The 23878-nt window shown below is 40.3% G+C and overlaps 1 protein-coding gene across 2 annotated transcripts in view; it reads left to right on the plus strand.

Annotated features, from left to right (window-relative positions):
- grb2b (growth factor receptor-bound protein 2b) overlaps positions 1-23878 on the plus strand; it is a 64325-nt gene that overhangs the window by 29089 nt on the left and 11358 nt on the right. For both annotated transcript variants that reach the window (XM_034127073.1, XM_034127074.1), the window contains exon 3: positions 17313-17410. In XM_034127073.1, coding sequence (XP_033982964.1) covers positions 17313-17410 — 98 coding nt within the window. The remainder of the gene's footprint in view (positions 1-17312; positions 17411-23878) is intronic.

Raw genomic sequence — 23878 nt, forward strand, 5'->3', positions numbered from 1 at the left:
ACTGACATTGTATTGTAAGACTTCATACAATCTCATTTTATATCCGTGTACAACATTTCCTGATTTATAAATGCATTTGAATGTTGCTTAATTCAGTCGGTTTACGCCTAAAACAGTCGGTAATAGAGTTGTTACTTTATGACAAGGACGCTGTGGCACAGGGGGTTAGAGTGCTGATCTTCAGATCACTGCCCCATTGGAGCACTGGTTCCATCCCCATTGGAGCACTGGTTCAATCCCCATTGGAGCACTGGTTCCAGCCCCATTGGAGCACTGGTTCCATCCCCATTGGAGCACTGGTTCCATCCCCATTGGAGCACTGGTTCCATCCCCATTGGATCACTGGTTCCATCCCCATTGGATCACTGGTTCCATCCCCATTGGATCACTGGTTCCATCCCCATTGGAGCACTGGTTCCATCCCCATTGGATCACTGGTTCCATCCCCATTGGATCACTGGTTCCATCCCCATTGGAGCACTGGTTCCATCCCCATTGGATCACTGGTTCCATCCCCATTGGATCACTGGTTCCATCCCCATTGGAGCACTGGTTCCATCCCCATTGGATCACTGGTTCCATCCCCATTGGATCACTGGTTCCAGCCCCATTGGAGCACTGGTTCCAGCCCCATTGGAGCACTGGTTCCATCCCCATTGGAGCACTGGTTCCATCCCCATTGGAGCACTGGTTCCATCCCCATTGGATCACTGGTTCCATCCCCATTGGATCACTGGTTCCATCCCCATTGGATCACTGGTTCCATCCCCATTGGATCACTGGTTCCATCCCCATTGGAGCACTGGTTCCATCCCCATTGGATCACTGGTTCCATCCCCATTGGATCACTGGTTCCATCCCCATTGGATCACTGGTTCCATCCCCATTGGAGCACTGGTTCCATCCCCATTGGATCACTGGTTCCATCCCCATTGGAGCACTGGTTCAATCCCCATTGGAGCACATTGGAGCACTGGTTCCAGCCCCATTGGAGCAATGGTTCCATCCCCATTGGAGCACTGGTTCCTGCCCTATTGGAGCACTGGTTCCATCCCCATTGGAGCACTGGTTCAATTCCCATTGGAGCACATTGGAGCACTGGTTCCATCCCCATTGGAGCACTGGTTCAATCCCCATTGGAGCACATTGGAGCACTGGTTCCATCCCCATTGGAGCACTGGTTCCAGCCCCATTGGAGCACTGGTTCCAGCCCCATTGGAGCACTGGTTCCTGCCCCATTGGAGCACTGGTTCCTGCCCTATTGGAGCACTGGTTCCATCCCCATTGGAGCACTGGTTCCATCCCCATTGGAGCACTGGTTCCATCCCCATTGGAGCACTGGTTCCAGCCCTCTTGGAGCACTGGTTCCAGCCCCATTGGAGCACTACCATCCCCATTGGAGCACTGGTTCCTGCCCTATTGGAGCACTGGTTCCTGCCCCATTGGAGCACTGGTTCCATCCCCATTGGAGCACTGGTTCCATCCCCATTGGAGCACTGGTTCCAGCCCTATTGGAGCACTGGTTCCAGCCCCATTGGAGCACTACCATCCCCATTGCAGTCAGTATGTCGTTGTGACCCTGGGCAAGACACTTCATTTAGCTTTGGATAAAAGCGTCTAACAAGTGACATTTAATGTAAAATGACATCTTGTGAAGTTTGAGAGTTACCTGTGTTTGAGAGTTGGTGGATTTTCATTGAAAAAAAAGGAAATAACAAACACTTTGCTTATTAATCTGGTGATTTTTATTTATACAAAATGGTGAAAAATTATGATTTATTTTCCCCAAATCCCAAGATGATGTCCTCAAATGTCTTGTAATTCCACAACTCAAAGATAACCAGTTTACTTTCATACAGGAGTAAAGAAATCAGGATGTATTAAGGAAAAATGTCTCAAACATGTAAAGGACAGTAGATATAGTTCATGATATATATTGGGATATTCTTCTGAGTAAATGTATGTTTCTTGACACCAGTATAGAGGTACACTTATTAAATATTGAAGACATGTTTATCTGTAATTAGTACAGTGCTGTGTTTGTAACTTCCATTACCTAAGATATGCCCTTATTCACTCAAAACAGCAAACGTAAGAATGACGCAAATTGAGACGCTTAAAACCTCTTTGTGTTTATATCCCTTTCTAAAACCACATGATTCCATTACACTTTTCAATAAATAACGAACTAAGGTCTTTATTTTACCGCCCGTTGTGACTTTAATGCCACAACAAAGCCACGTTCAACCTCTTTATCCGGGGTCTCTAACGTTTATCCCCTGAGAGAGGTGTTATAATAATGCTGCTCTATACGGGAGGCTCCTCATGTGCTAATGACCTTCAGCATTATTTTAATTACAAGATTGTTACAAGCCCTTCATTTACTGGAATCCAATGTAATCTCTCTCTCTGTCTTTCTGCACTCATCGCCTCCTGATCCAAGGCTGCCGCCCCCCCGCTGGGAGCAAAGCAGGTCAAACTCATTTTGACGGCTTTTGTTCTTTTTTTAAAGCTGTTTCTTTTGCCAAACAAAGCTAAATGTTGACTTGCGTGTCTCTTCACACACACGTCTAAAACTGATGGCATTTAATCTGCTCCATATCTGTCACAAAGCGTGGAACAGCTGATCATCTTTAGACAATTCAGGGTGTTTAGAAACCATTTATTACAACAATGGAGTTGTGCACGAATGAGTCCTAAAAAAACTACAACCAGTCAGCATTTTAGCATTTCTGGGTTTCGCTAGTCTTGAAGTCAATCGTTATTTCAACGTTTTTGTTGTTGTTGAAAAACGCTAAAATAAAAATCATGACTTATTATTAGGGCTGTGCGATTATGGCAAAAATCATAATCACGATTATTTGGGTCAATAATTGATATCACGATTATTAAATACGATTATTCATTGACTTTGAAAAAATCCATTTATTGAACTTTAAAACAAATACAAATAATAATTTGAACAGTATATTTTTAACTGTTGATTACCCTGAACGTATAATTCAACTGAAAAACCAATACTAAAATAAATGATACATTTAAATAAATAATATCAAAATAATAAATACCAATAAACAAGATCAACAAATATTTTGGAGCGCACTTCCCCAAGCTACTAAACATATATAAATATGATAAATACAAATAAATGAGACCAAAATTAATTAGATCAAATATGTTGCACTGTCACAACCTAGCAAAGCAAAATAATTGTTTTTTTCGATTATGTTGTTTTTGTAATTGTGGCAGGCCAAAATCGTAATTGCGATTAAAATATGATTAATTGCACAGCCCTACTTATTATTATTATCTTACATATAAAAACTTGACCCATTGTCCCTCCATACTGTCCCAGATAGTGAACTGTTAAGGTAAAAAATACCAGTGGCCTCATTTATAAACGGTGCGTACGCTCAAAAGATGGCGTACGCCAGTTTCTACGCAATGTTTGCGATTTATAAAAAACAAACTTGACGGGAAAATGTGCGGTCCTCCACGCAAACTCTGACCCATGCGTACGCACTAAGCACACACACGGGAGAGACGAGAAACTGTGACACCGTTGGCAGAAGGAAGAATGGAGAGAAATATGTGGAAATAATGCCATAAATAAAATGTTACCTCTCATTTATCAAATATGAAGAATTAATTTTCAAACATTGATTAAAGCCAATCTTTAAATGATTAAACAAACGCCTGTTTGAGACTCCTCAGTGCACACAAAAACACAACTTGGAGAAATAAATATATACGGATATGTTATTGAAAACCACTTCGAATATGTTGTCTTAATGTTATGACATGTATTCTCATAAATGATGCGGTAAGCAGGAGGACAGAATTACGTCTTTTCGGTCTACAGTTTCAGGACCAGCAGTAGGATCCATCTGATCATGAATTGCTAGATTTTTGTTTTTTAAAAGAGTTGGTAATCCTTCTTTTATGTCGAAGGCAGTTTTGGTGATTGTTATATATTGGAGACAGGGGGTGTTGGGATTAGACCACCAGTATAGGCACATGGTTTTTACCAGGGAACGCACAGGGTGAAACAAGCATGCTATAGTAAAGGCTAAAGAGCAAGAGTATATAGGAAACTGTACAATTGTACTTTGTTTATAAGAAATAAATGTACGGAAGGATATTCTTGCCTGGACTTGCATCATTCCCTGAGGAAGATTTCCAACGCAGGGATCATTTTTGCGTATTTATTCTCATTTTTATTGTAAAATATATACAAATGATTTAGTTAATGTTTAATTAAGTCTGTAGAAAACCATTTGTATATCTCCACATCTCCATTTGTATATCTCCACATCTCCATCTGGATATCTCCACATCTCCATCTGGATATCTCCACATCTCCATCTGGATATCTCCACATCTCCACAATTATTCACCACTACGTGTCAGCGGCAGTTATATTTCAGTTTTATTGGTTCAGTTTTGGCCGCACAGATGTTATCACGGTGCAAATAGACAGCAGAACGGGCTCCATCAGTTTCAGTCGTATCATTCTCATTTTCATTGTAAAAGATATATACATATGATTTGATTTATGTTTAATTAAGTCTGTAGAAAACCATTTGTAGGTCTGGATATCTCCACAGCTCCACAATTATTCCCCACTACGTCTCAGCAGCAGTTTTTTTTAGTTCAGTTTTGGCCGCTATACAGATGTTATCACGGTGCAAATAGACAGCAGAACGGGCTCCATCAGTTTCAGTAACTTGGTGGCAGTGTTTGTTCCGGGAGGTTCTGATAAAGCTCGTCTCTCTTTCTCTCTGAATGACCTGCCGCTCGCTCAGATTAACTCGACCCCTCCTCAGTAATCCCTGCTGCTGCTGCTGATGATGATTTATTGCAATCCCATGCAGACATGTGCTTTAGTTATCATCTTGTTGTTTCTGACCCCCCCCACCATCTCCATCTCGTGCCAGGCGATGCCTACTAAGTCTGTCCTTCGTGCACCTTATGCAACCAGGACTTCTGGAACGTGGCTATTTCTTTAATTCACATACTTAAGGTTTATACAAAGGATTGTCTTTGTGGCATTCAAGTTTAGAGAGTAAGGATTTTGATTTAATCTTCTTGTCGTCTTCTCTGCACCCCCTCTGAATCAAACCAAAATCTATATTTGTTCGGCATTGGTATAAACAGTGAAAAGGTATTAAAAATAACTATGGAATCACCTCATTAACCCACAAAAAAACGTTGTAAACCCGACAAAAGATGATAACTTCTGTCCTTTTAGGCATGATTTCTGATCATGCTAGGGCTGAGAATGTTATCAGAACCACAAAAAAGATTAGTGCAAAAAAGCACAATATTTGTTAAATGCAGCCAAAATGTATATTAACTTAATGTCCTCTGTTTTTTTACACCTGTAGCCCAAAACCACCACCACCGCAAAAAGTTAATCAATAACGTTTTTGTCACTGAAAACCCTCATGTCCATTTTTTGTACATCTTTATGACGTCATTATTTGGACTTCTTAAAAGCTAAATAAAGCACATGACCATTTTAATGTATTTTTCATTCAAAAGGAGAATAATGATGCAAAAATGATCAATCCGTCTTCTATTCCAAATCATATTGCAATAGCTAAATCTGACAGAAATAATCGCAATTCATTCTTTTTTCCAAATTGTGCAGCCTACTACAGGGGTACACATTAAGGGAAGTGGCCCCACCACTGTAACCCTAACTGGCATTCGTCCAACAAATCGACTCTAATAATGAAGAAAATCACATTTGTTGCAATAGTAATTTATGCACAAACTACATTACTACTTGTACTACAACATTTGAATCATCAGTTCTTCCTCATTTTCCTCAATTGCTCATATTTGGTTTATTGCAATTATTATATTGTGGTCATTGTTAAAAGAAAAAAAGGAGAGACATTTCTGCTATGAGTATTATTATTAGTATAATGCGCTTTCTGCCTTCCTGCCATCAGGAGTTAGCATGTAATGGCTATGTAATGGATTAGAACCTTCATTCTCCTAAACTGCTGGGACATTTCCCTAAAGCCAATACCTTTTATATTTTCTACTCTTCACTTGCTTGTCAGAATAGGTCGGCGTTGAAGTACAGAGCCGACAAAAGACCTTGTTTATGTTGGCATCATATTGAAGCCAACTCCATCCATCAAGCTGGCTGAAACTTTCTCTCCCTCTTCTTCTCCTACCCCCTGTCACTCTCCTTTAACTCCTCCGGTGACTTTCTTTTATTTGAAGATTGTTTTTTGCCCTGCGCTTGGCCGGTTACCGCTGGTATTAAAAACATTTTGGCGAATGGTTAGGTGGTGCGAAAGTCTGTAGTGAACGAGCGCGCTCACGCTCTACTCCGCAGCAAACCGCTGTTTGCTTTTCATCCAACAACGACAACCGCCTCACGAAACGTTATGTTGTAGCGTTAATAAACTAAACAATTTAACAAAATTGCTTTTCAAAATACCAATACCACAGGACTATGTGATTTTATGTCTTACTGATTTTTTTTTAAAGCAAGTGGAAAGTACGTTCTGCTGGCCCGGGGGGTCTAAATAGTGCTTCCGGGCCAGCGGGCCATTTATAATGTCGAGCCCTACATGAACAAGTACTTGATTATACGCACGACTCCTGACTTTCCCTGTGTTTGATTTTTATATTTGCTGTTGTAATTTATTGTCTTCTGTTTGCTATCGCAGTAAAGTGTTTTTTATTGCATGTACAGCACTTTGGCTCGACCAAAATCGTTTTAAAAATGTGCTATATAATTAAAACTTGATTTGATTTGATTAGAGTTGCTACGCTGACTTTTCATTAGATTATGTAATAAATTAAAGATGAATCCTCTGCATCAACCCGAAGTAAATCTCCTTTTCAAAGACGAAATATCTTTTGCAAATAAGATTAACGCCGTTGATGGATTTAAAGACATTATTGTATAACTTCCCAGTATTACCGAGAGATACTGAATAATGAGTGGAGGTCTCTTGAGGTCTCTTTTGTGAATGCTGTAATATTTGAGCGTGTGATAAAGCGGGACGAGGAGGATGCGTCTAACGTGGCAGCTGTGGACGAGATAATCCTCTCAAATAGAAACTCCTACAACTATTGTGGCTCAATCAGATTAAAGAGACACGAGAGAGAGAGAGAGAGATGTTGGATTATAACAGAGTTCAGTTCAGACAATGCTGCGGTTGTCTGCTCACTGTATGGTTTACAATAATAAAAAAAAAATTGCCAGCCAAGCAATTATTTAATTTCTGCTTTTCCTCACGGGCTGCCATCGTTTGGGGTTTCAGAGCTGAAGCATTTCAGTTCAAATGTCACTCCGGAGGCAAGCCGAGCGTCCACGCCGAGCTTTATTTGATGCATTTTCGTTCAAAGCATACAATCTAATTCCCTTTCAATATCCAGGCTTTATCTTTCTAAATGGGTTCAGCAAATGTCTCCTGAACGATATAAAGATAATAACCTAGAGAGGGGGAAATGGGATAGAAAGGGTAGGTTTGTTTTGAAAGGTTTTAGTGTTTAATATTCAGACGTATTAATGTGCTTCTTTAAAGATAATAACCTAGAGAGGGGGAAATGGGATAGAAAGGATAGGTTTGTTTTGAAAGGTTTTAGTGTTTTATATTCAGACGTATTAATGTGCTTCTTTGCTACCTGGCAGTAAAAGGCAAATTGTGTTTTTCAACCCTTCAGATGTTGTACAGATTATCAAAGGACATTATATATTTCATGTTAAGCTAAAGTGTCAGAGGGCAAATGTAGGTTTGGTTTGACAGATATAGGATAGTCTGTTCTTCCTGTTTCCAGTCTGAATGACAAAGTATCTGCGTGCATTTGTATATAATGGAAACACATGACATTAATCTTCTCATGTAACTCTTCACTAGAAAACTAATAAGTATATCTCTCAAAAATGTTCAACTATTCCTCAAATGGTTACAAATCAAGATTATTCACGAGTAGTATTCGAAGAGTCTTCATCTGGAGAATAATTGACTATTAACAAGTGCCAAACTATTCCAAACTAGTTGCTCCAATATTCTTTAAACATATTTCCAATTAGCTTCCCTTAGCCCCGCCCACCTGGAATCTGGTAATCTTGAAATAAGTGCAATTCTCCCATATTATAAGCAAACTTCAACAGACTCTTCCTAGAGAGTAGATCAGACAATGTTTTACCCCTGATGAATAGCATGTCAAATTGTATGTTGAATTCTCTCTAACAAACTCTCTCTGCGAATTAATCGAAATTGGAAGGAGTCCCTGTCAAACGTGACGGTAAAATGGAAAGGGATAGTTGATCGCTCAAACAATGAAGATGAAGGTCAAATAAGAAGAATTCTTGACGATTCACATGTGCTAAACAAATTCACACTGCTTGCATAATGGTTGCTTCCATTTTCACAACACTTGGCACATACTGTATTTCAAATTGGCTTTCAAATGAGGAAATAAGCCGTGTTGAATCATGTCAACTGTGTTTTAATCAGAATTTCACAAACTTGACAATGGCCCATTGAGCGCTGCTGCATGAAGCTTGCATTTTCTTTGATATAACACTTATTGAATCACCTTGAGACCCACGGAGCCGTTTACGATCCCAAATATCACGTTGTGTTCAAAGCGTCATAACTTCTCAGCTGTTTGAGCCAGAGACATGCCGTGTTGTTCCTCTTAAACTACAGAAACGGCTATAAACAACGGCAATACAAATATGTGATGCAATGGTAATACATGTGTGCAATTGTCTGTGTTGAATGTTTCTTTCAATGTTATGGTTAACAGTTCTTTTTAATGAAATAAGTAAAAAGCCCCGTTTTTTTTTTATGGGCAAATATCCCCTATTATAATGTATATAAGTCTCTAATGAGTGACATGTATCATTAGCTGAGGTTGTGCTGGTTTCTGGGATGTGTAAAACTTGATTATACTGTAAAGAAATGACAATTTATAAGGCAAAAATATACAAAAACGGAAATGTCCTATGTGGGTCTCAGAGGGTTAATCACAAGTTAGTGACCCAGCAACGTTCGGCTGTGTTTGAAACCTTCAGTGTGCTGCACCACAGATGTAGTAAAGATATTGTGAGATAAGAGGGCTCTCTACGTGCTGGAGGAGCAGCATGTGGGTTGTTTCTTCACCGCGACGCCCCGGCACACCATGCTCTGTGGTCGGAAAACCTACTAATGGATGTCAGTGGTGCTGGGTGGACGCTATTGGAGAAACGTATCCCTCGGCTGACATATTTGTAGGCGGTGAGGGATGTTTCTCTCTCTGCATTCGATTACATTTAGTCAATCAGTTCCTCCACACATTGACTGTCTCTTTCCTTTTCCATTCACATTATCACTTCTACAATTACGTTTAAAGTCTGTGTTTTAAAGGTCGTCTATTATACTGTTTTTCATCAATATATCACAGGTCTCAGATATATCCAGAGCCTGTCTCTGATTGGCTGAAACACCAAACAGATCATTGCAGCATTACCCATAATCCCCTCTGTTTCAGCCCTGTTTCCAAAGTGCTGATTCTCTGTCTGTTACTTTAGTTGAAAATAAGGAGCCCCTCCCCACGCCCCTCTGAGAGAGATTTGGTTAAAAAGAACTCAATGGTGCTCTAGGAGGAGATTCAGGTGATAAGGGGGGGGCGGGTTACCTTGGTTGCTGATTGGCTAATGGTTACACAAGACAAAACATCGTTATGACATCATAAAGTGGCCAAAATCTGATCAGCTCATTTTCGACAGGTTTTTATAAAAATGGATCAGGACAAAAAGAGAGAGAATCTTTGTTCCTGAAACTTTCAGAGTCTCTTTCCACATAAGTGAGAGCATAAAGTGAGCCTGGCTTACCAAGGCCTAACTATACCGTACTAAGCCATGCAAGGCCCTGCAGTGGAAATGCGCCATTAATGTCTTTATAATACAAAAATGAACAGAGTATTTATGATTAAAACCCACTGACTTTGTTTCTTAAACCAAACCCAGAGTTGGAACAGTTGCAAAGGAAAAACTCAAAATATTCTTTAGATAAAGCGGGATTTAACATCCTTTTAACCATCCTTTGTTTTGGACGAAACGGTAGCTACTAAAATCTACTACTAACTAAAAGCGTCTTTGAATAAAGCGGCATTCATTGTTTGGTAAAGCTTTATCGACGAGGCTTAAAAAGAATCAACATAAGCAGATTGAACCTTTCCCTTTCAGCCTGACACGGATCTTATATACTTGCACAAGTTTCCTCGTGTGTTTGTGTAACGGAGCCTTAAGAGCCATGCTGTTGTTGTTGTTGTTGTTGACAGAATCATCACACAGTGCATGTGAGCATATGTCCCGCTGCACGAAGGACGTGACGTTTTATCGTTTCCTTTAATATCAAAGCTTTCCATATAAAATCAACCATTCAAACATTTTCCAGCGCACCAACAAAACATAGCCTATACTTGCATGCAATGAGTAATTGTATTTTAGCTTCTAACTTAAATAAGATAAGATCAGAGGTACTTCATTGATCCCAAATTGAGACATTTTTGAGTTGCAGCAGCATAAAAAACAACAAAAGAAAACAAGGCATTGCACATAAGTAGAAATAGCGCTTTCGAACGGCAATGGCCGTGGCTGTCTCCTCCTGATTGGTGGAGTTGGCCCAATAGCCGTAGCGCCACCGTCCTGACGTCAGGACAGTGTTCAAATCTGGATCAGTTTTTATCAGATCCGTTGCAGCCCCTTTTTTAGAGATTTGGGTATGGAGGAAAATAGAGAGGGTTGTGTTTTCTGACACTTGGTGAGTTCCCTGGAACACCGGGGACACATATTCATGTATAAAAGACGTACACAAGTGCATTTTGCATGATAGGTCCCCTTTAAGAGTGTAGGGAAAGAGAAGCTATGGAGCAGAGAGACATCACCACACCTGATTACAAACACTGGCTTCTTTTAATAATAGCCTGGAAAATTCACTTAAGCATTTTAGTAATTCATATAATCTCAGGCGTTCGGTGTATCTCAGCACCTGCTGGGGCTATTTTTAGCTTTGGTTGTAGACTGGGTGATTATTAAAGGCTACTCCAGTTCATATGGACTGGTGGCATGGAGTCCCAGAGATTCTGCTTCTAAACAATGATAACATGCACTGCCAGGACTCTAGATTAGGGCTTTCAAACTACATTTCATCTCGGGCCACATTAGCATCATTAGGCGCTTTCACACCAAGTACTTTACCCAGGAAATCTTTAGTTCTGGAACTAAGAGCTGATCGCGTTCACACCGGAATAAGTCCCTGACGGAAGATTAGGCAAATGAAGCCGCTGACGTCACTTCTTCTTCTTCTGCTGGGACTCCCAGCAGCTTCTACTGAAGCCTACCGAGTAAATCGCCAGAACGCCGACACCTCCTCATCTCCACCGCTCCCATGTTTTATTTTGTGTTGCCATAAGTTAGTCTCTCTCCGTTGGGCGCTGGGCTAATGCTAATAATGCTAATGCGAGCAAATAAAATGGCGGCTTCACCAAACTTTTCGGAGTTTTACGGGGCGTGGTTTGCAATTCGCCCAGCCAATCAGAAATTGGAACCTTTTCCTCTCCAGTAAAGTACCACCAGCAGGGACTGAAAAGGGGGGGAAAGGTTCCCGAAAAAAAGTTCTAGTTCAAGATCTTTTTGGTGTGAACGCAAAATCCCAGGAACTATCGGAACTATTCCTGGGAAAAGTACTCCGGTGTGAAAGCGCCTATAGTTGCACTCAAAGGGCCAGTTTCATCTATAAGACTATATAAAAATACATATATAAATATATATTATATATCAAATAATGTATTATATTACATTATTGCCTCTGCATTGGATTATTATCGGATAGGGTAATAACTTCATAATTAACTACGTCTGAAAGCAGAAGTCTAGGGCAAACAATTGCAAGTCTCTTCAGTGCGCATGTCACAAAATGATTTAAAAAGAAAAGCCAAATTCTGAAAAAAATGTCAAAATCGAAAAAAAGAAGTGACATTTTGAAAAAAAGGCAGATTCTGAGAAAAATGCAGATTCTAAGAATAAATGAATATTTTGAAGAAAAAAAGTCCAATTCTGAGAAAAAAGTCCAATTTGAGATGCATTGTGGCACATGTAGTTTATGGACAACGTGCTTCTGTAAATCGGCATGTAACCGTATAATAAATATATTATATTCTTTCAGAGCTCTTGTGGGGCCACATAACATGAGGTCACGGGCCAGATTTGGTCCCCGGGCCGTGAGTTTGACACCCCTGCTCTAGACCAAGCACTGGGAGATTTATGAGTCCTCAGTAAAATAACAGGACACTGAGATTATAGAAAGAAAAAAAAAAGTCAATAATTTAGTTTTTGTGAGAAGGGGTGGGATTCATTTTGATTTGATTCGAATTTGTAAAACAATAATACAAAAATGTAACATGAGAATTATTATACAATACAAACTTAATCAGTGTCAAATTGATATACAAAAATATTACTGACTTATAAATTATATATAAACAAATGATCTACCTAGTTACACATCTGAAAAGGGGTGGGAAGAAATGTACACTTATTTAATCCCACCACTTCTATTATTGTTTTACACGTTCGAAATAAATCAAATAGAAATGTATTTATAGAATTATTCTCTATGGTGTAAAAATAAATACTATATTAAAACAAATCTTGAATACATTGTAAGCCCTTCTTTAAAAGTAGCCTACACATAGTATAAATACACAGGCCTACTGTACTGTAGCCTAGTCACATGTAATGTTATGTATTTATTTGAACAAGGACCATGCATACAAATACATTCATCTCAGAAAAGATTTTTTTATTGTATAGCTAATTTCCATCTGCAGTCTTTAGGCAGGTACATACACATCAACACACACTAAAAACATTGCATCATCTCTATCACACAAACAATTATAAAACAGCTTAAAGTACAGGTCAATAAAATATAATATTACAATACGTTTCAATTGGAAAACTCAGATTACAGTGTACTTAATGTCAGCTGGACTGGATGCTTGATATCCATTGTTTTGCTCCATGAGAGAAAGAGTGAAAGTGATAAGATAACATGTATTTTTCTTATGTTTCTTTACCATGTTGGTAATGGAGTTATTTCATTTACATACTGTCTAACCTCTCATTAGGAAACATTGCAGACTATTTCCTGCTCGCTACTCAAAACACCTTAGGGGCTTCTGCTTATACAGAAACTATTCTTAATTGAGGAAATTCTTAGAAAATGTAATGATTCTAAGAATGTTCTCATCAATTCCTCAGAAGCAGCTTCTCTTTGAACTTGATGAAACAGCCCCAGGAGAAGCTGTGGTGTTACGTATTAATATATTTTCTTATTTAACAGACTGTGTGTGCTAAAACGCGTGATCAGCCTAATTCTCCGTGCCGTCGGGTTGTAAAACTCACCAGTTAAGATCATTGTATATGTGGGGAAAGTGGTGTCAGAATAGGACCTCCAAATGTTGGCTTTTTCTGTCCAAATGTTGTGGTTTAACCCCGGACCCCCTGTCGATGCTCTGTGTGCCGGTGTTAAGCCCTGTCTGTTGTTGGCAGAAAGTAAAAAGGGGGTCATTTGGAGTTCAGAGCATCTATAAGACATGTTAGTAGGACCCTTTAACACATGAGGTGTTTACGGTAGGGCTGTCAGTCCGTTCAAAAACGTACGAGTGTTTATCACAGTAATAACATGTGATTATTCATTATTAATAACAAGTTTAAAATACTATTTTTTCATTTGTGGGGGAGATTAATCACATGCATGCATGGTGTTGTAACTGTTGAGGGATTTGGGCATTCTTTTGACAATTTTCTGACATTTAGCGGAAGACAGAGAGATGTTGTGATTCCCCTCCGGATAGCATGTAATACTTATACTTGTTTCGTAGTATTCATACAGTGATCACCCTCTGTATAATGTGTGCTACTTATACTCGTAGGGTAGTATTCATACACTGATCACCCTCTGTATAATGTGTGCTACTTGTACTCGTATGGTAGTAATCATACACTGATCACCCTCTGTATAATGTGTGCTACTTGTACTCGTATGGTAGTAATCATACAGTGATCACCCTCTGTATAATGTGTGCTACTTGTACTAGTGTAGTAGTAATCATACAGTGATCACCCTCTGTATAATGTGTGCTACTTATACTCGTATAGTAGTGATCATACAGTGATCACCCTCTGTATAATGTGTGCTACACAGGGTATATTCTCTCTGCTGCTATCACACTGTGAGCCCCATCTGTTCCTACAGTGGTGACCACTGTGTCTGCTCTCTTCCACTCCTGTGCAACCTATAGAAACTAGCCCATGTTTTATTACAATCCTTCACGTTTTCACCACTTTCTCTTGCCTTTTCACTGCCATGCAATCCCTGGTAAACATCAGCCCTAGCTCAAATCACTTCTGTGCCTCAGTTCTCACAGAATCAGTGTCATGTCTGTAGTCTCTCAGTCTTGATATCCCTCACATGCAGTCGACCACAAGCTGACAATGCCGGAGCAAATGTGAGCAGAGAGCTGTGTGTCCGCCGGCCTGAAAGCCTCACAGTGTTAGATCAGTGTGTCTTTGTAGCAGCGAGCTCTTCAAGGTCTGTTTGGTGTGTCCACACACACACACACACACACACACACACACACACACACACACACACACACACACACACACACACACCCCGAGGCTCAGGCTCTTTGTGTGAGGCTTGGCTCTGACACTGCCACATTGACTTCAGCATCAGTCAGGATTTCTTTAAGTGTGTTCATAGAGCGTTTATTCTTTTGAAATAACATTCATCTGTTTGCAACTTACAAATTAATATATCATATCCCAATTACTTGTATATAGACTCTTCTTGCACTATTTATATTCTGTTTTATTGTATTTACTTGCACTATTTTATCTGTTTTATTGTGTTGCACTGTTGGAGGAGCCACGATCAACAGACCCACTGTAGCTATGTACAAACGACAATAAAAACCTTGAAAATCTTGAAATTCGTCCCGCAGCGGGTACATTTACAGTTACAGCCCCTAAACACACTCTCCATCCCTTTAAGTCCACTGTGTTACACTTACACCCCCCCCCCCCCCCCCCCCACCTCCTGATTATTTCAACCTGCTTATGTTTTTGGTCCGCGGCCACTCCTTGATCCGGTAATGCTGGTCTTGTGCTGGGTTAGCAGCTGGGGGTGGGGTGGTGTGTGACAGCTGGCATTCTGCAGGCTCACTGGAGCAAATGCACCCCGGACACTCACACTGCAGCGGGGCCAAACTGGACAGCTGTCCTGGGCTGGGTTAGTGGGGAATTATGAATGTGAGAGGAGAGGAAGAAGAAAAATGTGTTTCGTTTTGAATTCAACGAGACATTTCTGTCTGCAAAAACTCAGTAATTCTGCCTTAAGGATCGCATGCATGCCTCAGACAATTTCTTTTGTTTCCTTTGAATTATGCAGATGAGTTGCGATCAAAGAAGGTGAATGGAATTGCTTTTAACCAACCTGAGTTAAAGTGAGTCACCCTTCAGGCTCTGTCTGACTGAGTGGAGGAGAGCGGGGAGATTAATGTCCTTTTTTTCAAGCTGATGAAAGAATACATGACAGCTGGGTTTTTTTGTGACACGTGTTCCACATCCTGTTTCTGTTCTGTTCGTTTTAAGGCTGGTATTTGTTGGTCAGAAGTTGGGCTCTTATTGGCTTTGAGTGTGAGTTTTGCAAAGTCATTCGGATGGAGAATGCATGACTGTCTCGGTGTTGCTCAGTTTTCCTCTGAAATGTGTAAAGGTCTAGATAAGGGTTGGGCAATGCAATGTTGAAATCCAATATTCTCCAATATTCAACCGTCAGCCCAACAACCGGTGAAGGTTGACATATTTTCACATGTCTGTATTTGTGTGAGTGCTCCGGATAGCGTGCAAACACACTTCATGATATTCACAGATTCACACTGTTTCAACAAGTTATAACCAATTATTTGTTGGTCAGCGCATCAAGTTACACTGCACACATTTCGCTTAGCAGTGGTGACGTGAAGTCATGTGACCGTGCTGTAGTTCCTTTATAGCTCAACATTAGCCTCCTTTAGCTTAGCGGTGGTGACGTGAAGTCATGTGACCGTGCTGTAGTTCCTTTATAGCCCAACATTAGCCACCGTTAGCTTAGCGGTGGTGACGTGAAGTCATGTGACCGTGCTGTAGTTCCTTTATAGCCCAACATTAGCCTCCTTTAGCTTAGCGGTGGTGACGTGAAGTCATGTGACCGTGCTGTAGTTCCTTTATAGCCCAACATTAGCCACCTTTAGCTTAGCGGTGGTGACGTGAAGTCATGTGACCGTGCTTTAGTTCCTTTATAGCCCAACATTAGCCTCCTTTAGCTTAGCGGTGGTGACGTGAAGTCATGTGACCGTGCTTTAGTTCCTTTATAGCCCAACTTTAGCCACCTTTAGCTTAGCGGTGGTGACCTGAAGTCATGTGACCGTGCTTTAGTTCCTTTATAGCCCAACATTAGCCTCCTTTAGCTTAGCGGTGGTGACGTGAAGTCATGTGACCGTGCTGTAGTTCCTTTATAGCCCAACATTAGCCACCGTTAGCTTAGCGGTGGTGACGTGAAGTCATGTGACCGTGCTGTAGTTCCTTTATAGCCTAATGTTAGCTTTTCACTTCATGGAAATTGAAACAAATGGTCATAAATGTTTGTTTGCCACAGTGATAATGTTATGCAATTTTCTAGAATCCAATTGTAAAATTCCATTTGCTTTTTGTGGAGGGAACCCTTGCGATGCGGGTCGGCCTACAAAAATAATCTAAAATGTAATTAAGAATGAAACAACACTCATGGGCCTTTTTTAGCCGCTGCAGCCTGAAGGTTAATTTCTCTCAGCTCCTCCCTGCTCACATTAACACTCATAATTAGACAAAGTGGAGCTTGCAAATGATCGTGGACACACACCGATGCACTATCTCACACACTTTCAGACATGAATCCCTCACAGCTGTCCGTCACTGCTAAATGAGGCTCCACAGCTAAAGGCTCTTGTCAAACACAGACTCATTATTGCCTCTTCTTAATTATAATCTAACTTCTCAAGCGTTTCAAATAGTTTTTGTTCGATTTTATTTGCCTGATGTTCTATAATCTCTCAATATTTACCAGGCAGTTGTTAACACGCACGTTCTGCAGTGACAGGAAATGAAAGGAAGTGGCTCGGAGCTAAATTTAGGAGGTTGATTGCTGCCCATTGTTGACACTTTATATATGTGGCACTAACCTGAACTCTTTCTCTGTCTTCAGGTATTAAATGAAGAGTGTGATCAGAACTGGTACAAGGCGGAGCTAAACGGAAAAGACGGCTTCATTCCCAAGAATTACATAGAGATGAAAGCCCATCCGTAAGTATTATAACACGTTTTTAATTGTGTACCTTAATGAGAATATGTGCTATATACTGTACAGGGGTTTTTCTAGAGAGATATAGTATGAGTACTGTGTCTCTGATCTTGTTTATAAGATATATCTCGAGAACATGACGCCCGTATACAAGATGGCGCCGCAGACGTGGCGTCGGAGCTCCGTAAAAACAAAGCTGTCTCTGCCGTCTGATACATAACGTTACTTTTTAAAACTTTTTTTTTTTTTTTACAGAACAAAATTCAAAGGGGACACAAGACACAATAACGAATTTTGTAAAATAATATTGTTCATTTTCTTTTACCCTTCATATGCATAAACACAAATATTTCTGTATATTTACTATTTAAAAAAGTGAATGGAATGGATGGTAATTTAATGCTATTAAATATAACTTATCATTTTTTTTTTTAAATACAGTTTTAGCCTCTAAAGACACTCTTGTTAAAGTTATTTTTAAGAATTTGTGCTCAAAGTTAGTGTGATATATAAAAAAATATATACATATATCAAGATTAGTAAAATACTTAAAGGGGACCTATCATGCAAAATGCACTTTTTGATGTCTTCTCTACATAAATATGTGTCCCCGGTGTGTCAGGGAACTCACGCAACTCACGCAGCGTAAGAAAATAAAACCCTCTCTCTTTTCCTCCGTACCCAAATCTCTAAAAACGGGGGAACAACGGAGCTGATCCAGATTTGCGTCCGATATGACGTAATATCTGAAATGTGGACCCACGGCCCTATCAGAAACGTTGCTATCAGAAACAATGCCCGACTGTTTTGGACGTAATATGGTCGGTGTTTACATTAGCATCGCTAACACTCAGAGCTAACCTGTACTGGAGAGCATGTGTGTGAAGAAGCAGGAAATAAAAAGGAACTCACCTTGTGGTATAACCGGCAAGAGAGAAAGCCTTTGAGCTCCATACTGTTTCAGAGATAATCCTTGATAATCCATGATATGGCGTTTCATCACGGCAGTATTTAGTTTAGACAGTAGCTGCCGGGTCCCGCATGAGCTCAGACCCCTCCTTTTTTATTTTATCAATGTTTTTTTGTTTTTTTTAAGCTTTATACATAAAATCAGCACTTTTGAAACAGGAAGTGAAATAGAGGGATATGAGGCATGGCTAGAATGGGTGATCTGTTTGGTATTTTGAGCAAAACACTTCATAGACATGTTTTTTATATATATTTATATATCTGAGACCTATGCTATTGCCTAAAAAAATGCCTTCTGTCTCGTGTCATAAATCCAGCGCCCCATTTTCATCGCTCTATTCACCTTGACCTCCTCTGTAATGCATTCGGACACTTTAAGTGTGTGTGTGTGTCTCTCTCTCTCTCTCTCTCTCTCTCTCTCTCTCTCTCTCTCTCTCTCTCTCTCTCTCTCTCTCTCTCTCTCTCTCTCTCTCTCTCCTCTTCTCTCTCTCTCTCTTCTCTCTCTCTACTCTCTCTCTCTCTCTCTCTCTCTCTCTCTCTCTCTCTCTCTCTCTCTCTCTCTCTCTCGTGTGTGAGAGCACTTCAGTGGATCATTAGTGGACATTACCTCTGGACCTGCGCTCAGTGCCAGATTCTCTCTTCATTAATGCGCTGCAGGCCTCTTACGCTTAATTGAATATTGACCTTATTGCATTATGGCTCCGGTGCGATCAGATGTACCTCTTTTATTTTTTTGCAATGGGGGATGTCATCATGGCGGTCTATTTCTTTACTACTTGCTTTATTGTCTTTATTGCCTTTGTGTCGGTGTAACGACAATACTCAAAGGCTGGCGGTCTTTATTACGGTTATGGGGAATCAATATTAATCTGTAACACTTAGTCTTTAATGACTACTAGAGGTTGCTATGTTCCAACTCATTGATGCTTGCTAGGTTTTTCTACTAAATAATACACATAAAGAATGAGAAATCCTTTATTTGTCGCACAGCGGGAACATTTACAGTTTATATAAAAGGCTAAATATAATGAGTAGGCTTAACATATTAAATAAAAAGTCAAGCACAGGTTAATCCAGGGGTGTCTAACTCAAATGGGTGCTAGTCGAGGGCCGGACTGGTTCAATGTTTATTGCAAAACGTATTGAAATGAATTTATTGCACATATTAAACCTGGAACTAACAAAGCTTACATTATTGCCTATAAAAACAACATTAAACATTAAATAATTAGTTGCATTCATTTCTTATTTTTCCACAGGCCAACAACAGCTTTAAAAAAACTATTTCCCTCAAAGAGAAAACCAAACATGCCCTGTTGTCGTGAGAGAAAAAGTGCAGAAGGAAACATCCATGTAAACTCAGTGTGCTGCTCTGTGATGCTAGTTCAAGCCAGATACTTGGCATCTCATCTTGGGTGCAAGTTCATCAATGTTTGGGGTCAGGCTCTGAGCTGAGGAGACCCTCAGGATTGAGTGAAGGTGTGCGTGCAGTATACCGGAGGGCCAGATCTAATAGTAATTAGAAATGATCCTGTGGGCCGAAATTAAATCCACCAAGGGCCTGATTTGGCCCCCGGGCCTTGAGTTTGACACATGTGGGTTAATCAAATCAAATCAAAGAAGTTACATACAGTAATAAATAAGTAGCAGTATTATAAATAATTAAGGTAAAGTACTGAAAAATGTCAATAGCATTCAGCTAAAAAATATGTATTAGATACAGAATGTTAAAATGATCGTATCGTTATAAAAATGACTTGCTTTTTTTAACAAATCATATTTCTATACAACCCACATTAATAGACTTCATGACATGACAATACGGTTTGATATCGTTTTAATTATAACGATTCCGGTTCTGATTTTCGATTCCGATTATTTTCGGGTCTTGACCGTCTGTAAAAGTAAACTTATTTTCATTTAAAATTACAAAAACAACATACTGACTTCCCTCTGTCCGAGTCTGTCTCAAAGTCTGTGAGAGCTAGCGAATTTAATTTAATATGATTTGACAACAGTGGAATATTTAAATGTTAGCCTATCCCAAACAATTTCGTCATCAAACATCATGGAAGATTTGTGCCAGCAGATATCACTGCCCTTTTTCCATTTAATGATGATTAATATTTCCCTCTCACCAGGGGGTCAGGGATAGTTTTACTTCCTGTCTATCATCACAACCACATCAAAGAGAGCAGGAAAGGCTGTGCCATTTCTCAGACTGCATGAGAACGACCTGGCATTTCTAACCAACAGAAGATCTTCTGGGCTTCACAGCAGGGTGTCAGTTTGAATGTGTAGAATATATTTTTTCAACTCATAATAAGGTCATTGACTGTGTGTGTTCCCCTAGCAACAACTGCTTGTCTCTTTCCATTTTGTAGTAGTAGTAGAAAGTCCCACAATCCTTTGCTTTAACCCCAAAACATCCTTAGAGTGGTGCAGTGAGGATGATTTATGTTTTTTTCAGCAAGATATTCTCCACAAGTTAACAGCACTCTATGATTTTGAAGTTAAAAGCTAACGTTAGGCTATAAAGGAACTACAGCACGGTCACATGACTTCACGCCACCACCGCTAAGCTAAAGGAGGCTAATGTTGGGCTATAAAGGAACTACAGCACGGTCACATGACTTCACGCCACTACCGCTAAGCTAAAGGCGGCTAATGTTGGGCTATAAAGGAACTACAGCACGGTCACATGACTTCACGTCACCACCGCTAAGCTAAAGGCGGCTAATGTTAGGCTATAAAGGAACTACAGCACGGTCACATGACTTCACGTCACCACCGCTAAGCTAAAGGAGGCTAATGTTGGGCTATAAAGGAACTACAGCACGGTCACATGACTTCACGCCACTACCGCTAAGCTAAAGGCGGCTAATGTTGGGCTATAAAGGAACTACAGCACGGTCACATGACTTCACGTCACCACCGCTAAGCTAAAGGCGGCTAATGTTAGGCTATAAAGGAACTACAGCACGGTCACATGACTTCACGTCACCACCGCTAAGCTAAAGGAGGCTAATGTTGGGCTATAAAGGAACTACAGCACGGTCACATGACTTCACGCCACTACCGCTAAGCTAAAGGCGGCTAATGTTGGGCTATAAAGGAACTACAGCACGGTCACATGACTTCACGTCACCACCGCTAAGCTAAAGGCGGCTAATGTTAGGCTATAAAGGAACTACAGCACGGTCACATGACTTCACGTCACCACCGCTAAGCTAAAGGAGGCTAATGTTGGGCTATAAAGGAACTACAGCACGGTCACATGACTTCACGCCACTACCGCTAAGCTAAAGATGGCTAATGTTGGACGTGATGACGTTTAGTCGTCTCATTTAGACCCTTTGTTAACCACAGACCTTATTTCGGGCTAAAATCTAATAACACGTTCAGAAAGCCATTCACTTCAGAGACAACCTGTAAGTGCTAAGCGCTGACTCATTTCCAGGTTTTAGGACTTATTTCTGCACCACTCTATTTTGTGCATGTTAACGTGGAAGCAGATTTTCCACAGAATAAGCAGAAGCCTTATTGTGGTCTGCTAATGGAAGCTCAAACCTTTCAATACCTGCACATATTTCTGTGTGGCTCTTATTGTGAAATATCCAGCGGGCCAAGTTAGCACTAAGGCTGGATCCCAGAAGAACCACAAATCACAGACTGCAGTGAGCAAGCGGCCGTCCATTGTCTCATGGTGCTCGCCTTAATGGGCTCCGGGTGAAAGTGTTACCACATCCTGGGACGTGAAGAAAAGATGACCATGCATCTGCTTCATGCAACTAGTAACAGGCTATGACTGTAATATATTTGGTGCTTTTTTGTAGGCCGACCCGCATCACAAGGGTTCCCTCCACAAAAGCAAATGGAATTTTACAATTGGATTTTAGGAAATTGCAAAACATTATCACTGTGGCAAACAAACGTTTATGACCATTTGTTTCAATTTTCATGAAGTGAAAAGCTAACATTAGGCTATAAAGGAACTACAGCACAGTCACATGACTTCACGTCACCACCGCTAAGCTAAAGGTGGCTAATGTTGGGCTATAAAGGAACTACAGCACAGTCACATGACTTCACGTCACCACCGCTAAGCTAAAGGTGGCTAATGTTGGGCTATAAAGGAACTACAGCACGGTCACATGACTTCACGTCACCACCGCTAAGCTAAAGGTGGCTAATGTTGGGCTATAAAGGAACTACAGCACGGTCACATGACTTCACGTCACCACCGCTAAGCTAAAGGTGGCTAATGTTGGGCTATAAAGGAACTACAGCACGGTCACATGACTTCACGTCACAGTTAAGGAATCATTCCTGCACCTCTCTTGTTGGAGCTATTTATGTTGATTGTTGGCATATTATGATTTTTAGATCTATCATGCAATATGATTTGTATCACCTGGTCGCGGGGATTAGCTGCAGAAATAGTGTGTATAAATAGGGTCCTTGGTGACCGGGCGAGAATATACCGTTCTTACTAGACGCAGCACATGCACACAGCTAAACTGAACAACTCACCTGCAGAATCTAAACCTGTTATGGTACAACCGCTTCAATAAACATCAAACTAAACGGCATCCAACAACCAGACGATCTTCTGTTTGCGTCTGCGATCACTTTCACCACTTTCCTAATGGAAACCGCAAATAGGTACACGTGAATCGCCAACGTACATCTATTCCAGACTAGGGATGGGAATTTGGAAGCAAATGTATATTCGAATATTCGACTAATCGTTCCCATCCCTATTCCAGACCTGTCTTTCTGCTATGGAATAATAAATGCTACTCTGATGCAACATCCTGTGGGGATTCGATTTTTGTGCAATAGTTAATCACCTTGTTTCCGGGTAGAATATATAGATTTACTGAGAGAAAAAGGCTGTGGTCACAGTGATGAAGTGGTCAGTGTGGTGACAGCTGAAAGCCCCTCACACTGCGAGACAAAATACAGTATGGTGTCTTTTCTGTTTGTAAACAGATCCCTGCTGCACAGTAATTGTGTTTTTGTGGCTAATAGTCTGAGGATTAGAGTGGTGGAGCAGCATGAAGCATGGATGCTTTCAATAATTGTGGGAGAGGCTCTTAACGATTAGGGTGGCATCGGAAATCCTGGATCGTTTTGTCAATTTCAACTAGAGTTTATAAAGAAATATCTAGACTCTGTGCAGAAGCGTTTTAAAAAGTACAATCATAGCTGCCCTCCAAATAATTTGTTTCTATAATAAGGATGAGTGTGTAAGTATACATAATCAAACAACATTTTATACTGTTTAAACACTTAAAATGACACTTTATAATGGTGTGTTACCAATGCATGCGTTTTATGGTGTTATTTTTATTGTATTGTAATATATTCCTATTCCTAAATCCCATATTTAATGCTGATTCCGTTATGTTTATTGACAACGTTTTTATCATTGATTGTTTTTGGAAGCAAAGGATATTCACACTGTCTCCATAGCATTGTGTAACTTCGGACGGTGA

The sequence above is a fragment of the Trematomus bernacchii genome, unplaced genomic scaffold (assembly GCF_902827165.1).
Source record: "Trematomus bernacchii unplaced genomic scaffold, fTreBer1.1, whole genome shotgun sequence".
NCBI lineage: Eukaryota > Metazoa > Chordata > Actinopteri > Perciformes > Nototheniidae > Trematomus > Trematomus bernacchii.